This window comes from Gambusia affinis, linkage group LG19 (genome assembly GCF_019740435.1).
Source record: "Gambusia affinis linkage group LG19, SWU_Gaff_1.0, whole genome shotgun sequence".
In the NCBI taxonomy this organism is placed as follows: domain Eukaryota; kingdom Metazoa; phylum Chordata; class Actinopteri; order Cyprinodontiformes; family Poeciliidae; genus Gambusia; species Gambusia affinis.
The window spans coordinates 11,721,089-11,742,199 of NC_057886.1; the positions used below are offsets into that span (position 1 = coordinate 11,721,089).

At 39.3% G+C, this 21,111-nt stretch overlaps 5 protein-coding genes across 6 annotated transcripts; 3 read left to right on the forward strand and 2 right to left on the reverse strand.

Annotated features, from left to right (window-relative positions):
- Window positions 1-163: 163 nt before the first annotated feature.
- tbl3 (transducin beta like 3) lies at window positions 164-10,390 on the reverse strand. Its single transcript, XM_044101190.1, has 23 exons — window positions 10,202-10,390; window positions 10,055-10,106; window positions 9,862-9,957; window positions 9,506-9,553; window positions 9,282-9,423; window positions 9,098-9,182; window positions 8,365-8,535; window positions 8,192-8,267; window positions 8,017-8,113; window positions 7,708-7,925; window positions 6,768-6,909; window positions 6,250-6,308; window positions 6,041-6,147; window positions 5,797-5,926; window positions 4,417-4,656; window positions 4,241-4,311; window positions 3,649-3,805; window positions 3,458-3,516; window positions 2,779-2,882; window positions 2,327-2,398; window positions 2,002-2,160; window positions 1,313-1,406; window positions 164-1,017 (listed from the first exon to the last, which is right to left on the reverse strand). Exons 1-23 carry the CDS (start codon window positions 10,234-10,236, stop codon window positions 648-650), a joined length of 2,784 nt encoding a protein of 927 aa, XP_043957125.1. The 5' UTR covers window positions 10,237-10,390; the 3' UTR covers window positions 164-647.
- Window positions 10,391-10,632: 242 nt separating this feature from the next.
- rnf151 (ring finger protein 151) lies at window positions 10,633-13,082 on the forward strand. Its single transcript, XM_044101197.1, has 4 exons — window positions 10,633-11,262; window positions 11,779-11,948; window positions 12,046-12,142; window positions 12,440-13,082. The coding sequence occupies exons 1-4, from the start codon at window positions 11,260-11,262 to the stop codon at window positions 12,905-12,907; spliced, it is 738 nt and encodes a 245-aa protein (XP_043957132.1). The 5' UTR covers window positions 10,633-11,259; the 3' UTR covers window positions 12,908-13,082.
- A 537-nt stretch (window positions 13,083-13,619) lies between these two features.
- rps2 (ribosomal protein S2) lies at window positions 13,620-15,860 on the forward strand. The gene is made up of 7 exons (XM_044101196.1): window positions 13,620-13,667; window positions 13,950-14,087; window positions 14,167-14,256; window positions 14,816-14,923; window positions 14,995-15,328; window positions 15,539-15,630; window positions 15,736-15,860. The coding sequence occupies exons 2-7, from the start codon at window positions 13,953-13,955 to the stop codon at window positions 15,814-15,816; spliced, it is 840 nt and encodes a 279-aa protein (XP_043957131.1). The 5' UTR covers window positions 13,620-13,667; window positions 13,950-13,952; the 3' UTR covers window positions 15,817-15,860.
- A 577-nt stretch (window positions 15,861-16,437) lies between these two features.
- ndufb10 (NADH:ubiquinone oxidoreductase subunit B10) lies at window positions 16,438-18,288 on the reverse strand. The gene is made up of 4 exons (XM_044101200.1): window positions 18,053-18,288; window positions 17,808-17,946; window positions 16,883-17,022; window positions 16,438-16,582 (listed from the first exon to the last, which is right to left on the reverse strand). The coding sequence occupies exons 1-4, from the start codon at window positions 18,198-18,200 to the stop codon at window positions 16,494-16,496; spliced, it is 516 nt and encodes a 171-aa protein (XP_043957135.1). The 5' UTR covers window positions 18,201-18,288; the 3' UTR covers window positions 16,438-16,493.
- LOC122822490 (60S ribosomal protein L3-like) lies at window positions 18,272-21,031 on the forward strand. Of its 2 annotated transcripts, XM_044101198.1 has the most exons (6): window positions 18,272-18,309; window positions 19,643-20,148; window positions 20,238-20,339; window positions 20,485-20,580; window positions 20,699-20,818; window positions 20,943-21,031. In XM_044101198.1, the coding sequence occupies exons 2-6, from the start codon at window positions 19,981-19,983 to the stop codon at window positions 21,000-21,002; spliced, it is 546 nt and encodes a 181-aa protein (XP_043957133.1). In that variant the 5' UTR covers window positions 18,272-18,309; window positions 19,643-19,980; the 3' UTR covers window positions 21,003-21,031. The 2 variants fall into 2 exon arrangements, with proteins under 2 accessions (XP_043957133.1, XP_043957134.1); XM_044101199.1 differs by lacking the exon at window positions 20,485-20,580.
- The last annotated feature ends 80 nt before the right edge of the window (window positions 21,032-21,111 follow it).

The window sequence follows — 21,111 nt, forward strand, 5'->3', positions numbered from 1 at the left end:
GTTTTGTGGTTTCTTCATTGGCTGATCACAATTTTGCTCTCTAAATTATCACATAATTCTACTACAAGGCAGAGAACTGCTTTTTGTTTTTATGGAAGCCTGACTGTTGTTAGATTTTGCAACCCCCGCCCCCAAAAAAACAGACAAATAATGAGTAAAAATATTCAGTTCAAAACCTTTACAAAATAGACCCATAAAAGAGAGATTTATTTATAAACACGAGTCACTACATTAGAAAAGTGTTTGACTGTTCCTTTGGAGGTTACATGAGGAAGCTGCAGATTTAGAATCTTGTAAACAGGCTTTATGTACCCCTACATACCTACTAATTAGAATCTGCTTTAAGAGAAATCGCCCTGGCACACAGCCTAGATGCTTATGCAACCAGTTCTTCCTCCCCAAGATCTCCTTGATGTTACGTGAAATGAAATCAGGAAGATTCGGCCGTTTTGTTTTCCCGTCTAAAACCTGCATAAAGGAACTGATTAAAGGCTTAAGCAGCACAGAAATAGATACAGTGAAACCTGTTATATGCTTTGCATCATTTCCTCCTTTGTTTCCTTGACGACTGCAGTCAGTCAGTCAGCTAATGATCTGCAGAGTTACACCTCGGGAGGTTTTCTTCTAGAGGCGAACTAATGATCCTGTTAGCTTAAAATCTGGAGTCGGGGAGCAGATGAAATCGGGGGATTTTGCATCACTTGCATTACATGATCCTCCTCCTCTTCCTCCTCTTCCTCCTCTGAGCTCTCCTCGCTCTCTGACTGGCGGCACCCGTTGGTTTCTCCCTTTTTCTCCCGTGCGTCGTTAGCAGAGGCTTTCTTCGAGGCGCTGATTTCTTCGGCCTCCTCTTCATCTTTCACCTCAAAACTAGACTCCTCTTCTTGCTCTCTGTCCCCGTCGTCGCCTTGGTCTTCCCTCTCGTCGGTTCCGCCTCTTGCTTTTTCTTTATCGAGGAAAAACAAGGGCTGCGTCTGCGTGAGAGGAGTGGTGTCCATGTCGTCATCCTGCTCCATACTAGACGAGATGGAATAAAATTGATTAGATTAAAGATCTAGTTTGCAGAATGTTTGAAGCAATCACTTGCGGTATTTCCTGCCACCAATTTCAGACTGGGAAACCTTCAGCTAGGTATTCATGGCTGCAAAAATGCAGCTCAGCTAGCAATCCTTAGTCACCGTGAAGAGGAAACACTGGCACGCACACTGGTCTGTGTTGTAATTCATGTTGGAGACAAGCTGCACGTACTTATCAGGAAGTAAGTAAGCAGTCAGTACAGAAGAATTTCAAACTGAGGGGTGAAACAGCTCACCCAGATGAGGCTCCAGCTACTCGCATTTTCTGCCACATGTAGTTGAGAAACATGGACGCCTGCTGCAGGCGGCCGATCCTCTCCATGTGTCTCTCTGTGGGAAGAAAAAGATGAACAAACGACCTGTTTAGTAAATAAAATACACGTGAAGACCAAATTAAGGTGTCAATATGCCTAGTTACTGATTAAAATACAACAAAATACTTTCACCAACACTAATGGCTGTTTAATTATTATGATTTCAACAGGAAGGAGAATGAACAACTAGGGTCAAGCTTTCCACTAATAAAGTTTATGTTGTCATCTTTCTGGCCTTTGTGTTTCTAATAGAGAGCAAAAGGTTTTCTACCTGCACACCTACCATTAAATTTAAACTTAATTTAAACTTGGAGATCTTTCCTTGATTGTCTCTGTTGAGCTATTGGGACCTAAAATGCTGCATACCAAAATTTTAGGTTTTTATGTTCGTTAAACAGATCAAAATTAAGAACTCAGACAATTTTCACCTCTAAGAAAAACCCAATCAGTGCATTTTTAACTGCTTTTTGCTTCTTCAAATTTAAACACACTAAATATCAGGGTGCTTGCAGTGCAAGTGTTTTACTCTAGAATCTAGAGTAAAATGGATACAACATGTGACATCTAGAGTCTAGATGTCACATGTTGTATCCATTTTGCCGCCTGCTGACCTGTGTACGGGATGAGACCCTCCAGGTGCGTCCGGGCCCCCTGGAACTGCAGCAGCTCCTCGGGCGGCAGGTGGGTCAGCAGCACCTGGAGGACCGCCTGGGCGTCCAGACAGTTCCTGGCATTGGTGTTCCACACGACACAATAGCGCAGGAGCGACTCTGAGTGGGACAGCAACCAGAAACATCAGATGCTGGAAAAGGTGTCTGTTTATTATTAGAAAATTAGCATATTTAAGACATTAATTGCTTCCAAATAAATCAAACTGCACTTATGGTCTGTTTCAGAACCTTCTAACAATCCAAAACAAATTTATTTGTTTGTTACCTTTTTGATCTACTCGCAGCCGCAGCAGCGTCGTTTCCAACAGATCGCTGCTGCCCTCTACCTGACGAATGGCTAAAAACAACACAGCAAAACTTCAATTAGCAGTCAGGTTTAAAACAAACAGAAAATGCTTCTTATTTTATCAGATAAAGATACACATTATTTTTTAAAGCTGTTCATAGAAGGATAGTCTGTTGAGATTTCTGCAGCAGGTCTTACTCCTGTCAACACTCAGAATCCTGAACAATAAGTCATGCATACGTTTCTTCACTTCCTGTTCAGAAATGTTGCAAAACAACAGCCATTGTTAGGAAAGAGTTTGCCTCCTTTATGTTTTAACAATGAACAAGTGAGTTAGTGGAAAGTCATTCACAACAGACGGGAAATAAACGCAGTGCAGTGGAAATATGAGGAAAACAGAACAAAGGTTGAAAACAAAAGTTAAGATAAACCTTTGATGACAGTGAGCACTGTGTGAGGCTGGTCCAGTGAGATGGCGAGACCCAGGGCCTTCAGGTATTTCTTCTCGTGCAACAAGTTGGACAACTCCTGCTGCCTTTAAACACAATGGAATAAAAACCTGAATTCTGGGTTTTTGCTAACTTTAAGCCATAATTATCAATATGAGCAGAAATAAATAGTTGAAATCAACCAATATGCCAGAGTTTCCCTTTAGAACTGAGTTTCTGCAATAAATCAATCCTTTGATGATATTTTAATTTAGATTACCATTGTAAAATATACCAAATCTCAATCTCCATCACAATATTAACATGTGTAATACAGCAAATGCAAAGGACGAGTTGGACGTGATATTTGATAAGATTATTTACAAGTGTCATTCTTTCAAATTCTGTTTTCCAATAACATTTTTAGATTTAGGAAACTTTTTGAGTTAATCAAAATTGAAACTATTACAGTACACAACAATAGTGTCACAAATAAAGCTTTTCTGCTATCGTGCAGCCCTTCACGTCGATGGAAATGTTCAGGAAAGATTTGGTGATTTAACAAATCAATAAATCACCAAATGTCTGCAGTTTTAGGGAAAGTAAAAAGACGGGGACAAAAACCAAATTAAAGCAGCTTGATTTGCGACAAGATAAAAACAAGTTGTTGTCCAAATCTTACTTCAGTAACTGGTCCTCTTGTTTGGCTTGTTCCTCTGCCAGCTCCACTTTTGTCACATCCTAATGATGCAAATAATTACACCAGCATGAAAAACAGTTGTTTTATAGAGAGTAAGAACTATATGGTAATATATTAGTGAACCTAATCCACTCTGACCTGCTTTTTGGAGCATCAGTGAACTCTGAACTCACCAGCCACACTGTGATGTTTGAGTCTGCTGAGCCTGTGACCATCTTGTCGTCCTTTCGGCTGCCATGGAGACCCCACACTTTGTCCTGGTGGGCGTCCAGTGTTTTCACACACTCATTGGTCTTTATGGTCCACAGCTTCACTAAACCATCTGAACCGCTGAGGGGAGAAAAAGTTAATCAACAAGGTTTTCGTGCAGCTGTGTGTATTGAAGATAAGATTTTAAAAAATATTTTAAAAAAGCTTTAGCAAAAATGTCACTGCTTAGTATGTATACTTAAATATCAATTCTGCTTTGTATCCAGGTATTGGGGGGGTGAATAGAAGTGCAAGCCACACTTTTCAGATGTTAAAAATGAGATTTCTTCCATTAAATATTATACACTACATTGTGTTCTGATCTGTCACATAAAATCAAAATAAAGTTTGAGAGAAATGTGAAAAAGTTCAAGAAGTATTAAATATTTTTGCACAGTTCTGTGAAGCTGACCGTTATTTTTTTACACAATCATTCTTTACGAACACCACAATGCAGTCATACAGCGATCTCGTAAAAAGGAATCAACAATAATGGGAACAGAGGTAAGTTAATACCTGGTCAGCAGCTGGGTGCCACGGCTCACAAAGATCACTTTCAGAACCGATGCATCATGGCCCTCAAACGTCTTAACAGGAAGTAATTTGAAGATCAGTTCTCAGTTATCTTATTGTGCTTTAAAATTAAACACACATCATAGCAAGGCATGCGAGATGCCCTGATGCTGTCCCACCTTGAGGCAGCTGAAGTCCTGCAGCCCCCACAGCTTGGTGGTGCCGTCTGCAGAGGAGGAAGCCAGGATCTGGTCCACGGGAGAGAAACACACACTCCAAATGCCCCGCCGGTGGCCCCGGAACACACCCAGGAGCCCCAGGTTTCCATCCCCTGATAGGGACCAGAGTTTGGCTGTGCGGTCCTGCGAGCCGGAGGCCAGCAGTTTGTCGTTGGGAGACACTGAAACACTGTTTACATCCTGCAGAAACAATGAAGAAGAAAACAACAGGAATCAGCTGGAACGGAATCAGAAAAAAATTCAGAGCCCTGAAGATTAAAATGTTAAAAATAAGGATTTGCTTCGAAGTTTCACTTTCTGATTGAAATAGATTCTTATCATTCATGCATTCAAGAGTCGCTTGTCAAAATGGGTTTGACATTTTCACAATGTGTGACTCATGGAAAGGAAAGCTAGGTAACCTGGCACAGATAACACTCTGTGTTTTTGTTCGTCTCATGCCTGAAAGTTTGCGTGTGTAGCGGGAAAAAATGCTACATGGAAATTTTTCTTTCCGGTATCAGGCTGATGGGAGACAAAACCAGGAGTGAGCAAAACTCTAAAAATGATCCTGCATTTCCTTCTGAGCAGAGCTGCATGAACCCGTTTCCATGACGACAAACAACTGGACTTGGGATTTTAGCCTACAGGGTAACTGTACCCAAAGCAGGCTAAACATTGTTCTACAAATAAAATCTGTACCTTCTGAGCTTAATTTAAAAAACAAAAACAAAACACATATCAAACGTTTACTTGTTTGTAGATATAGAAAAGGTGTTGCTCGGTTTCCTCTTTCTTAACTTCAATATTTGACATGTAATTAAGGTAAAATCCACAACATGAGACTCTCTATGTCCTGTATAAACATGCATAGAAAGATGCAGACAGAGACGGGGGTGGGGGGGTTAAGACGAGAATAAAAGAGTCAAAGAATAAATGAATATACAAAACTTTCTAATATGGTGAAACATTAAAAACCACTCTTCAAAACACTTACACAAAAACTGCACTATATTTATTGCCACCCTTGGTAAAGATGTGCAAAAAAAAATACGTTTTTATTGGAGTATCACGATCTCACATTTTGGGTTCCGACAAATCTCCATTTCAAGATTTCCTCATTTTCCAGACTGGTTTCTGGATTTTCAGATTTCATGAGATTTACTACGTTTTATTTTTATATCCATCATGAGGTAAAGTACTGTTTCAATGTTTTCTTCCAAAATCTGGATAAATTTAGGCAAGACATAAAATATATACAAAAATATACAACACAACATAATAAACAGACCACAAAAATACTGTGATTTTTTTATTTTATTTTATGTTTTTGTCTTGTACCTTGTCATGGGCCTTCTCTGTGCTGCGGGGGCTCAGCTGATGGATTTCTTCTCCGGAAAACTCGGCTGGCAGATCCCACACCTTCACGGTGCAGTCCTGGCTGCCGGTCACAACGAAGGACGCTTTCATCCTGGACACGAACAAAAATGGAAATTCACTTTAACAGCTGGATTAATCAGCAGCTGTCACAATGTGTGTGTGTAAAGGAAGACGAGAAACCGCAGCAGTCAGAGAGCAGCTTTACCTGGAGCAGCCGATGGAGCCAACAGCATTAGTGTGGCTGGATCCCTGAGCTACACATCGGACCTGACCGCTGTCACTGTCCAGCTGCCAGACACGCACTGACCGGTCCTACGCACACACACACAAAACAGCATGCAAATGTATATGGCTTCCCAACAATCTGTAGGTGCATGTGCTACATGACTAAACCAAGTCAGAGTTTGTGTTTACCTTTGCGCAGCTTGCAAACAGAGAGCCTTTTTTGAACACATCCAGAGTGAGGACAGTATCTGAGGAAGATAAACAAATAAAACAGAGCAGTTATAAACATCTTCATCTAACCTGCTCAGCAAGTCATAAACTTGACTATTACAGACCTGATTTGATTAGATTCTGTCGCTACACACAGATTTTATTGCTTGACTTTTGTGTAGAAAGAGTAAATTATTTATAATTCTCACAAATGTTTGACGCATTTTTATTTGTTAGCTGCATGCTTGTAAAAATCATAAAATTTGACTCCAAACAAACTTAAAATGATCTCGTTAGGGAAGTTAGAAAACCTTGTTAATGCACATATGAACATTTCTGCACTGACTGGCTCGTTTCATTGTTTTAAGCAAAATCCTTTTGGAGGCAAACAGACAGAAAGTAAAAGATCATGACAGAGTTCAGTGAATCAGGTGAACACCCTGGATGTGATTCCCATCCAGCCAGAGGACAGGTGCTGCCCTCTGCTGGTCACTCACCTGTGTGTCCGTAGAGAATCTGGCAGCTGTTAGTGAGCAGCTGGAAGACCTTCAGCTGACAGCTGTTGGTGGCCACCACGATGTGACTGTCATCTTTACCCAGGAACTTCACGTCCAGCACCTCGTCGTTGTAACCCACAAACTACGAGAAAGAGGCACGTTTCCATGAATTCTAACATAACCCATATCTGCATAGTCTAGCAGATATTACCTACTTAATACAGCAAAATCATAAAAAGAAAATCATAAAATAATCCAACATTCGATACAATTTTATAAACCAGAATCTGGTGCACAAGTTTGAATTAACACATGTATGTACTGGTACAAGCAAATTCATACATGCAACTGCTTTAATATTTTGGACTAATTTTTCAGATTTGTTGCTAAGAAACCTTATGCTTCTTTTAATCATTAATCAGCATCTGGACTAAAGATTTGAGCCATCTTCTAAAAAGTAAAGGTGGAACAGATTTGAAGTGAATGTTTTCACTTATAAGAATGTTACGTGAATATTTCTATTCACATAAGGTTTATTATCCACCTGCATTATCAATTCCAAAATTCTGCTGGAACACCCAACTATGTCCAAGTTTCAACCATACAGATGTTATTCAAGGTATAAAGTCAAAGATTACAAAAACTGCCGCATAATCACTGCAATGAACAACTCTAATGTAATTCTTGATTAATTCTTATAGTACTTCCGCAGCAGTAATATAAGGGCATGATGGCACATGAAATTGTCTGCCAGTATTGCGTTTTAAACAATCTAGATGATTTATGTTATAAATAACCTTCCTTTTATTATTAGATTTTGTTTTATTAGCAATAGTAGAATAATAGATCAGTCTGGCTAACAGGCTTCCTAAACAAGACAGCACATGCAGCATGAGTCATGCATGTAATCAGTCAACAATAAGTAAGCTGCAGTACTGACTTGCTGCTGTGTGGTGAGACTGGGCAGCTGGTAGAAGAGTATGTTGTGCTCTGCAGTGACTGTGGCCAGTCTGGAGGAGGCAGGCAGGTGGAAAAGGTACGTCAAACTGCGAGGGTTGTCGTCCTCTTTGTCTTCCTCAGAGGAAGGAGTGAGGGTGGAAGGAAGGCTCTGGGTATAAACACAGCGAGCAGTGCTGGCCTCCCACACTCTCAGCACACCTGCAGGGAAAAAGGGGAATAAAGGTGAGGCGTAGAATTGCAAAACAAACAAACAAAAAAAAGTACTTATAAAGATGGTTGTGGATCAAACCTTTGCTTCCAGCAGTGACGAAATGCAAGTGTTTACTTTTTACTCCGATCTGAGATAAGTCTGTCTTCTCAGGTAGCAGCACAACTCCCTCAACAGACTGGAAACAAAAATAAACAAACACTAAGTTTATTTTTACTGAAACAGAAAAAAATGGGAATGCTTTCTCACATCTTACCTCGTAAACAGGAACAGTTCTCTTAGCCTGACGAGATTTGAGGTCCCAAACAGTGCAGATTTTATCCCTCCCAGAACTACAAGTAAAACATTAAGACTAATCAGTGTCGCATCCGAAAAACAGTCGGGTAATAAAAAACAAACTGCATAGGTTACAAAAAGATTTCTCCGTACCTGACCATGGTGTCACCGTCTTTGCTGAAGCTCAGAGAGGTGACGGCGCTGTAGTGGCTCTCCAGGATGCACACACACTGGCTGGAGCGCAGGTCCCACAGCCGAATGCCGCAGTCCACAGATGAGGAGAAAAGCTGCAGTCGGCTGATGTCAGGGTGGAACTGGACCAAGCTGCACAAACACACAGACGAAAGCACGTTTTGTCTTTCTAATCAAAGTCATGATTCTGTGTGGCTGGATGATGTTTGACCTTCACAGGGTGTTGGAAAACTATTCGTATCCCTCATATTTTTTCATATTTTGTCATATTACAGCAACAAAATACCCAAGACATGCAGGTCCACCTAAACTAACAGACTGAGCAAAAAAATTATTAAGCAGAGATGAACTTCAAGATAACTATCTGAGCTGCTTTATAAAGAGGAATGGGTCGACTTTCAGTCTCTAAATGGGTCAAGCCAGTAGAAAAACTTTAAAGGACTTGTCTCTCTATTTGAAAATTATGATGGTTTTTATACGCTTCACAAATTTGCACCATTTTGTGTTCATCTTATCATATAAAGACTTAATGAACTGACGCTTGTGGCTGTTTTGTGACAAAAAGATTAAGGCAATAGCAACACTTGCCTTGCATCATATAAGCAATACATGCATCATGTAAGGGCATGATGGCACATGAAATTGTCTGTTCTATCCTCATTCTTGGGCCTCGTCCATAGTAACAGACACTTACTGTACTACACCGGATGATCCTTTGAGGTTGTGAGTGCAGTACTGCTTAACCACATCCCAAACTTTTATGGTTGCGTCACAACCGCCTGCAGAACAAACACAAATCAGAAAAACATACTTTTTTTTTTTTGATGATGATGTAGCAGAGGTCAGGTGATTTGTGTTCAAATCATGGCATTGCTGACCTGTGGCAAGTAGGGTGGAGCTGGGGTCAAAGGTCATACTGGCCACAGGGATGGTATGTATAGCCTTCCAGGAGCGAGTGCAGGTACCCTGCCTCCAGTCCCACTGCTTCAGTAGCAAAGCTCTGCTGGCTGTCACCAGCAGCTGGACACAAAGGAAACGTGTGTTTGTTTTAACCTGATCTGTTGATACACCATGAAGCTTAGGGGAAGTATTCACTACCGACCTCATCATCACAGCTTACTGCAAATGATGTGATGTCCTCTTGATCATCCTGCGGGGCAAATTTGGACAAAGTTAGGAAAGAAAAAGAACACAAAATGCTTTTTATCACTGGGTGCATCTAAATCTAGTTTATTTACATTAACAAAAATCAGACAATTACATACAAGGTGTTGTGTTTATGACAAAGAACCACAAGGTAGTTAATAATAGAAATAGTTAATAACAGATTCAATATTTAGCCGAAGTGACTGATAAAAGAATTTCAGCTGAGATTTTTTATTTCACTTCGAGCTCAAACGTGACCAAGTCAAACTACTTTATTGTTATATTTATGCTTCAAAGTCGATATGAACTCACATGTTCCACACAGTGTACAATCTTGCCCGTGCTGATCTCCAAAACATTGACACGGGATCCACATGTGCAGAAAATGTACTTCTCATCTTTGCTGATCTGGAAAAAATACAGACAGACAATCTCACATTTAGAGTACAACTCACTCAGCCTTCAACCAACACAGCTCAGCTTAGACAAACTTCTCAGAGCTCACCTGCACCTTCCCTCCTTTGTAAAACGGCTCAATTTTGCTGGAAACAGCGTAACTGAAATGACATTAAGACGGAAATATATCAATGAGAGGTTAAAGCTTTCCATCATACACTTTCGGTCGGGTAAGAGCGACGCAAGATAAACTTACTTCGTTTTGAACTGCAGGTTTGTGTTCGCCATCATGATAACCGGAACCTCCAAAGCAGAATATTTTAGTAAACAAACACGATATAAATCACTAGTTTCTCATTTCACACGTTGACTACAGCCACCACCATCCATTCCGCATGTTGTTGCACGAGTCGCACGCGTTGTACGCCATCTGAATGAGCGGAGCGGTGATTGGTCAAAAATTCAGGACGTAGAACACTACGTACAATCCTGTTAAAAGGTACGTACGCTAACTCGTCGGCCACGTTTGTGGAGGAGGTTTACATGGAGGTTCTTGATGTTTCTGTTGTAGAAAATAAAATAACTTAGAAACTTGAAAGTTAAGCAAGAAACCATATAAAAGAAGTGGTTGAGTCTCAAACTATCTCATTGAGACCTCGTAATGAGATAGTTTTAAAATCTTGATAAAAAAAATCTTTAAATATGTTATTTGCACAAAATAAACACAAATGATGTTCCATGTAAAATAAGTTATCAGTGGTATTGATTTGCAAATGAGAATACATTACTATCGACAAATATATGCATTAATTTGCAATAAAAAACTTTTTGCTTAAAAATATGCGCCCTTAGCAAGTTGAATAACATACACGATGGACCCCTCTCCCATTCAGAGGTCTACTGAACATGGGGTGGTGAAAGGCGTTTTAATATGTGATCACAGGTGTCCCTCTCCAATATGGCGGCTTCATTTTAGACTGCGTAAACAGAGTTACTAAGATACTGTAGACAGATTTAAAATATTTTATATGGGTTCAGTCACAACAAAAGGCAAGTGCAGGTTTTAAAAGTCCCTGTTAGACACGGGAAGCTTGAGCTTGATGCTAGAACAGCAGGGAAAGGACGCTGCTTACAGTAAAAACTAAAGTCTCCATTTGTCCGGGCGCACTCTCTTCTTCATGTTCTGTCAGGAATGTTCATGTGTGTGTTGTATTGATAACAAGGGTGTGTATCTGTGTGTGACATGTGAGAGATCGATAATATGGAGTAAACCAGCGCCGAGAATGGAAACACCATAAAGGACGAGGAGTTGTCATGGTAAGTAAACACCGGTTTATTTGCTTTCGTTGTATTTTATTTATTTATGATGGATACCATAAACAAATGATATTTTAAAAATTATAAACACAGGCAATGGTAACATCTTTGGGAAAGAAGATATTTGTATTTTGCTCTAACTAAATAAGCAAATACTTCTTTTTTATTACAGTTCATATTTTAATTAATTAAATACTTAATAAGCCAAACATGACGTTGAAATAATAGGAATTAGTTAATGACCAAAAGGGAAGAAAATTGCTGTGTATAGTGTTTATTTTTTTGCAATCATGTGATTGGTTATATGACTTTCCAGAACAATTCTGTTTTGTTGTCCCTTCCTCCCTACAATAGCTCTGTTAGAGAGCTATTGTAGGGAGCTGTGGGGACATGATGTTAGAGAGAACATGTTGCTTCATTTATGATTGTTCTTAGTTTTCCTATGTTGCTTTTATTCCATAACCAAATGTTACTCAACAAAATCTATGCTATAATAAAGATTTGACACTGCACTAGGCTGACCCAGACCTTTCAGCACAGAGTGGGGGCTACGACGTGGAGCTGTTTGTAGACCCTCCGGACTACGATTTGATCTGCACCATTTGTCAGGGGGTCCTCAAATGTCCAGTAAGAAGTGCATGCCACCATATCTTCTGCAAGAAATGCATCTTACAGTGGCTGAAAAGGTCTACAATACTTTACACCTAATCAGTTTTGAAATATGAACTTTAATTTATTGTTCAAGTGGAGAAGTAACGACAAGCTGATATTTATCTTGTGCAGACAGGAGACCTGCCCCTGCTGCAGGAAGCCGGTAAACCCAAGCCTGATCTTTGTCATGTTCAAGCTGAGCAAATCGATTGGACGCTTGAAAATAAAGGTAAGAAATTAAAACCAGTTTAAACATGTTTGTGGACTGTCCTATCCTTTATTAGACATTTCACTTCAATATCTTATTGGCTGAAGAGTATTTTATAGGGTTTGTTTACACATTGTATGACTGATTACTCAAACAAACTTGACATTGGGAATGTAATGCTTAATTCCACATTTGCTTGGCATTAATTCAATTTGAATTAATTCCTTTGTTTCCTGAGTTATTCTGCCAAATATCGCATGCCTAATTTAAATTATGTAATTGTTAAAAAGAAAATCTGTGTGTGTATCTCTGTCACAGTGTAAAAATGAGATCCGTGGCTGTGCAGAGACCTTTTCCCTCTCAGAGCAGTACTGTCACAGCATGACCTGCCTGTACGAGCTCATCCCCTGCCCGTACCAGGGCTGCAGGGCACAGCTCCTACGCAGGGACATTGACACCCATGCGCGCCACTGTGAGCACTGGCGGCAGCCCTGCCACATGGGCTGTGGGACAATACTCACTCACAGCACCCAGACTCAGCACAACTGCTACAAACAGCTGAGGCAGGAGTATGAGGCCAGGCAGAGGAACCACAGGGCCATCGCCACGGCCCTACATAGGAAGATGAAAAGGATGCAAAGCACCATGGCCCACATGAAGAGGCAAATAGGGTTAATATGTGAGAGCCTGGAAGTAATGGATGACCTACACGAGGTGGAGGAGGAAGTGGACCTTGGAGAGAGCAGTGGCAGTTCCAGTGGGACTTCAAGCAACAGCAACTGTTAAGGGAGCAAATTGCTCATGTGTTTGTTTTCTTCAGGTGATGTGCTTAAAATGAGTGATTCCTTGGCCCGTTTGTTCTGTAGTCCTAATTATTTCTTAAATAAATTATTCAGTATTAAATTGTCTGCGCATTTTGCCTTAGGAAGAGAATGAATCAATTTGTTGTTGATTCATAATTATTACAAATACTTTAAATTTATTATGAATACTTTGACTATTTATGAGCCAAGCAATCTTAGTATTGCTTGGCTCATTAATAATTTCATCAAGACTAATGAATTAATAGAATAAAAAATATGTAATTATGTATAGTAAGAAATTATAATAGCATTAGGAGCATTGTGAAAAGTGACGTCAATAGTACTAAAAATCATAATACATACCTGCAACCTTTAAAACACTTTCTATTTTAAGTTTTCTAAAACAAAGGTGGATAATAGGCCCAATAATGTGTAATAATCTTTCTTTTAACTATTTAAACCATAAACAGTTCATAGCAGAGCATTGGAAAGGGAAAAATTATATATCTGCAGAAATTATTCTATTATAGTATTTTTATTATATTTGAAATATTTAAGTATTTTTGCAAGATATCTATTTTTAAACATATGTAGTATTAAGTGGGGTAGAAACCACATTTGCAAAAGTTACCAATAGAGGCAGCAGAGAGCAGATTCTCTACTCACGGAAACATCGCGATGACACGATCCAGACAAAACCCGGCGGAACTTCTCATGGTTCTTCTTCCTGTTATACTGATCACGTAAGTGGACGTGCTTTTCAGCTTTTTTGTTGAAATCTTTACTTATCTAATGCATCGTTCACGTAAACACATTATTTTAACATCCAGTCAAACATATAGACGCCCGTTCTTATTTATCTGTGGATATTTAAAGGAAAATGGGAACTAAATGTACACTTTTAAATGAAAGAAAATCGCAAAACATGGCGGCGATGCTCGGGTCTTAGGAGAGATTATTAAACATGTATTTTATCCAGGTATAGCAGACAATCCAATGTTTGGTTTTGATTTGAACATTTACAGCAAATGGCGGACGACGCCGGTGGTAGAGGAGGTTTTCGCGGAGGCTTTGGCGCAGGTGGCCGCGGTCGTGGCCGTGGACGCGGCAGGGGCCGTGGAAGGGGCCGCGGTGCTCGGGGTGGCAAGTCCGAAGACAAGGAGGTAGGATTTTTATTTGGATCAAGCTAAACTCGGCTGATTTAAAGTGTTACTTATTAACAGCGATGCTCTTTCCCTTTAGTGGGTTCCCGTCACCAAGCTGGGCCGCCTTGTTAAGGACATGAAGATTAAGACTCTGGAGGAGATCTATCTCTACTCTCTGCCCATCAAGGTAAAAGCATCAGCTACTTTATATAAAATATGCAGTGAATATTACTACTTGCTGTGTGATTCTAGGGAATGTGTTTTTTTTTTTTTCTTTTAATCAAAAGCTTTTGTGATCTGTCGCTGTTATATATGTGACAAAGTACCTAATGTATGTAGTTTTTACCGGTTTGTGTGTTTAGTGATTGTCCCCATAGCTTTTTATTTTTATATGCCACATCTGGAATGCAATTTCAGAATGTTATCAAGCTCTGTCACTTTAAACTTATCCTTCTGTCCAACTCAATCTGTCCTACAACTTTCCATTTGTTCAACCAGTTGCTTTTCTGTCATGACAAAATCGGTTACATCCTTCCACCCACGTTTCCCATTTCCATCTTTTCTCTACATCTATCAGTTTGTCCAACTCATCTCAAATCTATTATTCTCTGTCATTGTCTTTTCCTCCAGCTTCCCCTGTTTGGTGGTGCCATATTTGGATTAAAACGCATTTTGGAAAGCTAAAAATCTCAGCCTTTTTGAAATATTATTATTACATGATGATGAGATGTTGTTCCTGTTTGTAGGAGTCTGAGATCATTGACTTCTTCCTGGGTTCTGGTCTGAAAGACGAGGTCCTGAAGATCATGCCTGTCCAAAAGCAGACCAGGGCTGGTCAGCGCACAAGGTTCAAGGTAAACTGAGTGTCTTGCGACTCGTTTTGTTGAATAGTTGCCCTCTTAATTTTGTCGGTCCTGATTTACAGGCCTTTGTTGCCATTGGCGACTACAACGGCCATGTTGGTCTGGGAGTGAAGTGCTCTAAGGAGGTAGCTACAGCTATCCGTGGAGCCATCATCCTGGCCAAGCTGTCCATCGTTCCAGTCAGGCGAGGTTACTGGGGTAACAAGATCGGCAAACCCCACACTGTGCCCTGCAAGGTGACAGGTCGCTGTGGCTCGGTACTGGTGCGTCTCATCCCGGCTCCCCGTGGTACTGGAATTGTGTCTGCGCCCGTGCCCAAAAAGCTGCTCATGATGGCTGGTATTGATGACTGCTACACCTCCGCCAGGGGCTGCACCGCCACACTTGGCAACTTTGGTAAGTTGGTAACTCTTTAGGTTTTTGGAGTTTAATGCAGAACAAATGAGTCTTTGAGTTTCTTCTTTGCTCTGCAATGGTGTTGCTGTCGTTATCAGGAAAGAAAAGAACGAATACCATACGTCCTCTCTGTTCCCAAGCTACTGTTATTTTTTAGAACAGCTTTGTTTGTTTTGTGCATTATCCACTAAGTACCTTTATCTTTTATAGCTAAGGCCACCTTTGATGCCATCTCAAAGACCTACAGCTATCTGACCCCTGATCTGTGGAAGGAAACAGTTTTCACAAAGTCTCCATACCAGGTCAGTGCATTGGATATTTTTTAAATTTTATTTCTTTTTTAAAAAGTTGTATATATATGGTTTTGGTAAAATCTTTTTTGTTGTTGTTTTTTTCTGTTTTTTCAGGAGTTCACCGACCATCTGGCTAAGACTCACACCAGGGTGTCTGTGCAGCGGGGCCAGCCTGTGCCAGCTCCTACCTCCTAAATATTTTGTACAGAAGATCGTTGAATAAACGTTCTGAGATACCACTTGATGTGTTTTGAGTTTTGTATCATGCACAAGTTTCTTTTGCAGTCTGAAAAATAAGAGTAGTGCCGCTGTTGACTTTGTACTTTTAACTTATTTCACTATAAAATTAAAGAATTTGCTTGGAGGTGGCAACATAGGGATACAAATTCTATGTTTAACCTGTTTTAATAAGTTGGGATTTATTGATCCATTTCAGAGGCAGGTGTTGCTCAGGAGCTCTTACTGAAAAGTGGCTATTTTTGAGGCATTAAAATTTATGTATTTTTCAGCATGCATGTAGAGTTTTTGAGCAAACTTGTGATTTAAACGTTTCTAGCGTCTAGAAAATGTAAGCCCAGAAAGGAATACCCATGCTAAATATGTATAGGAACCCAAAGGACTTTCTACCCAATGATTAGTTTAAAGATCTCTTTTGGCTATAATCTTACTGCATCATTCGTTCAGACTTTCAGGGCAGTATTTTTAAAGATAAATGGGGATATTTCAGTGGATATTTCATTAAGTGACCTAAAAACCTGGTGCATCTTCATTTGAAGAAAAATGCAGGTGGGGGGACAAAAAAAGCACACAAACACATTTTACTCACATTAACTTCATTTTACAATTCATACACTGGACAGAAAGGGCTGTTTTTAAGCACTCTGGGCCTGAGCTGCAATCATTCTTTCTTTTTGCTTCATTAGACACTTCCTCGCATCAGCGTAGGCCCCAAGGTCTCCATCTGGGGAAAAATTAGACCACAATTAAAACGTGCAAGGATTCCCTGGGAGAAAAGGTCAAATCTAAACATTCTCTCATGATTTGCTTGAACTCAAAGTTATGTTTTTATTTTAATTTCAAAACAAGCAACAATTTGTCATTTTAGAGCCCAGATTCTTCCAGTTTTTGCTGTTTGAAAAAAAAAAAATTTAATGCACACATCTTTATGCATAACAATGTAAGAATGTAATGCACAGTAACACTGTGGCTTAGCTGTAATGTTGCACTAAATGTATCCAGGTTTCAGCAGTGAGATACTTACAGCGTGACAGGTAGTTCTTGGTCACCTCATTGAACTGCTGGATTTCTTTGGTGCAGTTCTGCTGGTAGCTGTGCCCTTCCCTCTGCTGGCAGGCCCTCATTCGTTCCTGGATCACCTTCACAATCTCCTGATCCACTTTACTGTGGCGGGAAAAATGATATCCCAAAGTGGTAACCAAGTTCACTTTCCAAAGAGGAACAGAAGTGACACCTTTCCTTGATCTTGTTCAACATTGGACAAAATCCCAACACTTTGGAAATCAATGGATATAGCTAGATTAGAGCCAAAAAAACCTTATTGATTCTTCAATAAAAAGTTTATCCATTTATATCTACGATATAATTGTTTTCCAGATGAAAACACGTTACTTAATATATTTGGGTTTTAGAGCAAGGCAAAATATTAAACTTCCAAAAAAAAAGTAAATGCATTTTCTTGAAAATTAAATTGCTAATTTGTGAAATAATAAAAACAGAAATGCAATTTGTTGCCTAATGAGAAAACATAATGACAAAACTTATTGAATGAAAATAGGATTCTTTGTACCATTACAGTCATTCTGTTGTGGGATTTTTATTTATATAGCCTACTGCATGAATAAAAATGCACAGAAACCCTGCTAATGCAAGTCTTTCAGACTTATTTTTTGAAAACACTGATTATTTCTATATCAGCTATTTAGAACCACATTTGGCCTCAGAGATGCCGGATGAAGACTCAGATTTAACTCTAAACAGATTCACACTTCTGTGGACTTCATTGCTCCCAAGAGCAAATTCATAAACAGGCATAAATGGGTTTTTTTATATTGTTGTTTTGCAGATTTAGAGCCTTAAGGTTCCTTGCGTCAGGGTTATGTCTCATATTCCCACACACAGTGTTTTGCAAAGGTTTATATATTATTATATTACTTGTTCCAACTCACTAGTCTCTCCTCCACTGCATGTCAGCCTCGTAGTAGCAGGTGAAGTCTCCCTCCTGGCACTCAGTCAGGTAGGGGACACGGCGAAACTTCTGGTGGTAGTAGACCAGCTTATTTTTAGACCGAATGCTGTCGATAGTATCTGGATAAATAGAGAAACAAGCTTCATGCTGGGGGGAAGGAAAACCAAATGAAGGCTATGTTAGCTTGCTCTGTGTCCTGTTGTTAGCCCCGTTAGCTTCTCTTACCTCTGAATGTGGTGACAGGAAGGTCCACGGTGTAATAGAAGAGTTTAGACAGAATTAGAGCTGGGTTCGGCAGCGCCGTCTGCTTATCCACGGCCGGAGTTTGTCGCGGAGGTTCGGGGTATACTGCTTTATCATAATCGTCGGGCATTTTGTGTCTTGTTTTGCTCAAGATTATACAGATCCTACGGTTCGACCTCGACAGAGTTCCTTTCGAGGTGGCGCATGCGTAGCAGACACACCACAATGGCGAATTAGAGGTCAGCAAAAATATAAATAATTTTAAAAAATAATAATTTTACAGCTGCGTTTTTGTGATTATCTTGGGAAAAGGATTTTGATGAGAAATAATGTAAAAAGTAAAACGACATTTTTTCTCGAATATTGTATTTAAAACACGACGGTCGAAAAATAAAGGTTGAGCTGTTGTGCCTTTTAAATCCACTAGAAAGTGCTAGAGAGTTAGAAAGATATCAAAAGTTACACAATGCAACGCATAAATAATTTCATTTTCAACAAATTATGGAGGGAATGTAACGTAAACATTTACTTATTTTAATTATTTCATTAAAAATAGGCAAATAATTACTGATTAAAACGTTAAAGGTGTGTACATAATTGTTTTAGTGTTGATTTAATTATCTCATTCTTCAGTTTTACAAAATTAGTTTTATTTGTTAGCTTAAGTAATTAGAGTCTCTCAACGGGTCTCAGACTATAACAGAAAAAAAGTATTACAGTTAAAGTGCTATGCAGAATAAATTATTGTATTTATTCCAGCTTTATTTCAACCATCACAAACATTCATATTCCTTCGACAAATTATTTATTTGTTGGACTCTGGTACTGTTGACCTTGGATAGAAAGCTAAATGTAAGGTATGACAATTAGAAAATTTAAATTGAAGGAGATTCATATGATTTTGTCTGCTGTTTAATTAGGAATATTTTTCCTGACAGAGCATCTTATTAATTTTCAGGTACATATTTGTACATCAAAAAGTACAAAATCCAACATTTAATTTAAATCCATTTATTCATTCTTTTGAAAAATGCCCAGTGCCCTACTTGTGTTTTATCTTGTGTGTCAGCCATTTGACTTAATTTTCTCTAAATACTACCACAGAAAATTTGATATCTAAGCATCTCATGTCCTCTCTTACTGTACAGGTTATTCTACTGAAAGATCCTCTGTTGACCCTTTTTCAGTTTTCTGATACAGTCTAGCAGGGTATTATTCAAAATGTGCAGATTTTGAAAAGGTCATGCTTAAATGATTTTAAACAAGGATCCTAGGGTTTTTTTTTTAACAAAGCATAATAGATCCTTAACTCTACTTGTACTTTTCTGCATACCCTTTGATTCTTCAAAGTATCTCCTTGGTTTACCAAGCAGTTGTTTCACATTTGTAATGGTAGGACAGAAGAGACTTTTTTTTTCTGGCATTCTTGCTTTGGAACCATCTAGCAGGTGGATTATTTTCAAGACTTGGTTACTCAAAAAATGTCTCTGAAAGACCTCATTTTGTAGCTTTCTCCTGACAATATTCTGTTTTCTTTTTACCTCCCTTTCCATCCTACTCACTGGTGGCTAGATAACCATGATTCATATTCAAGTTCAGTAACCAGATCTTTAAAGCAATTAGATTTTTCATCTTTGAATTCATACCCCTGAAAAAGAAAAACTTGTGAACTACTAATTAAAATCTCCTAGACAGTCTGATTAAAATACAAAAAGCTATCTGAGAAACAAATCAGTCCCTGAGGACTGATGATTGCCATAGGTTCGTTTTCAAAGGGAACTTTAGGAGCGAGCTGTGTTTACAGGGAAGCAATTAAACTATTTGATCATATCTGATTCAAGTCTTCTCTCAGATGACTCAGATATTGTATCACATTGCATCTTCTAGTAGGCCTATCTTTAGCTGGTACCATGATCAGTAAATACACTCACAAAGCCCCGAAGAAGCTTCCCAGAAAGACCCACAAGGGGCTGAGAAAGGTGGCCTGCATTGGTGCCTGGCATCCTGCACGTGTGGCCTTCACTATAGCTCGGGCCGGTCAGAAAGGCTATCAGCACCGCACTGAGATCAACAAGAAGGTTAACCTGATTTTCTCAAAACTATAAATAAATGACTAGTTCAATATGATAACTGTTTTCACCTCTGATGTTTCCTAATGTGTCCTCAGATATTTCGTATTGGCAGAGGCATTCACATCCAGGATGGAAAGGTGGTGCGAAACAACGCCTCCACCAGCTACGACCTCAGCCAGAAAACCATCATTCCAATGGTACTATCTGAACTCAAGTCACTGCTTGTGATAACACTCATATTCACAACACTCTCCAAATTTATTGGCACCCTAGTAAAGATGAGCCAAAATCTTTAAAATCAATTCAGAAATCAGCTCAGTTTTCTGTATTTTCTCTCTGTAGGGCGGTTTTCCTTGCTACGGTGAAGTAAATAATGATTTTATCATGGTGAAAGGCTGTGTTGTCGGTGCTAAAAAACGTGTCCTGACACTCAGAAATGTAGGGAGACTTAGTTTTTCATAAATCATATTGTTCAGGTATGATGTTAAACCTTTCTGATTTGAAATGCTTAAACACTGAAGTTGAAATTCAACTAAGTATCCGTGTCTTCCTGCAGTCCTTGCTCACGCTCACGTCACGCAGGGCCAAGGAGACCATTGAGCTCAAATTCATCGACACCACTTCGAAATTCAGCCATGGGCGCTTCCAAACGGCCCAAGAGAAGAGAGCTTTTATGGTGAGTGTTTTAAAGCTTAATTTCAATAAGTACAAAGCAATAAGCAAGTTTATCATATCATGAATTTGCAATTTAAGGATCAGAAGTATTTTTTTTAAACATTTAACCTCTCCTCTGTTCATAGGGGCCACTGAAAAAAGATCCTCTAAAGACAATGCCGTTACCTCTGTCAGAGGAGGCCTGAAAGAATGGCTTCTGATAATCTACTTGCAGAACAATAAATATATTTTACTTATTCAAAACATGTTTTTTTGTTTGTTTGTTTTTCTTAAAATATTACCAGGAATATATGT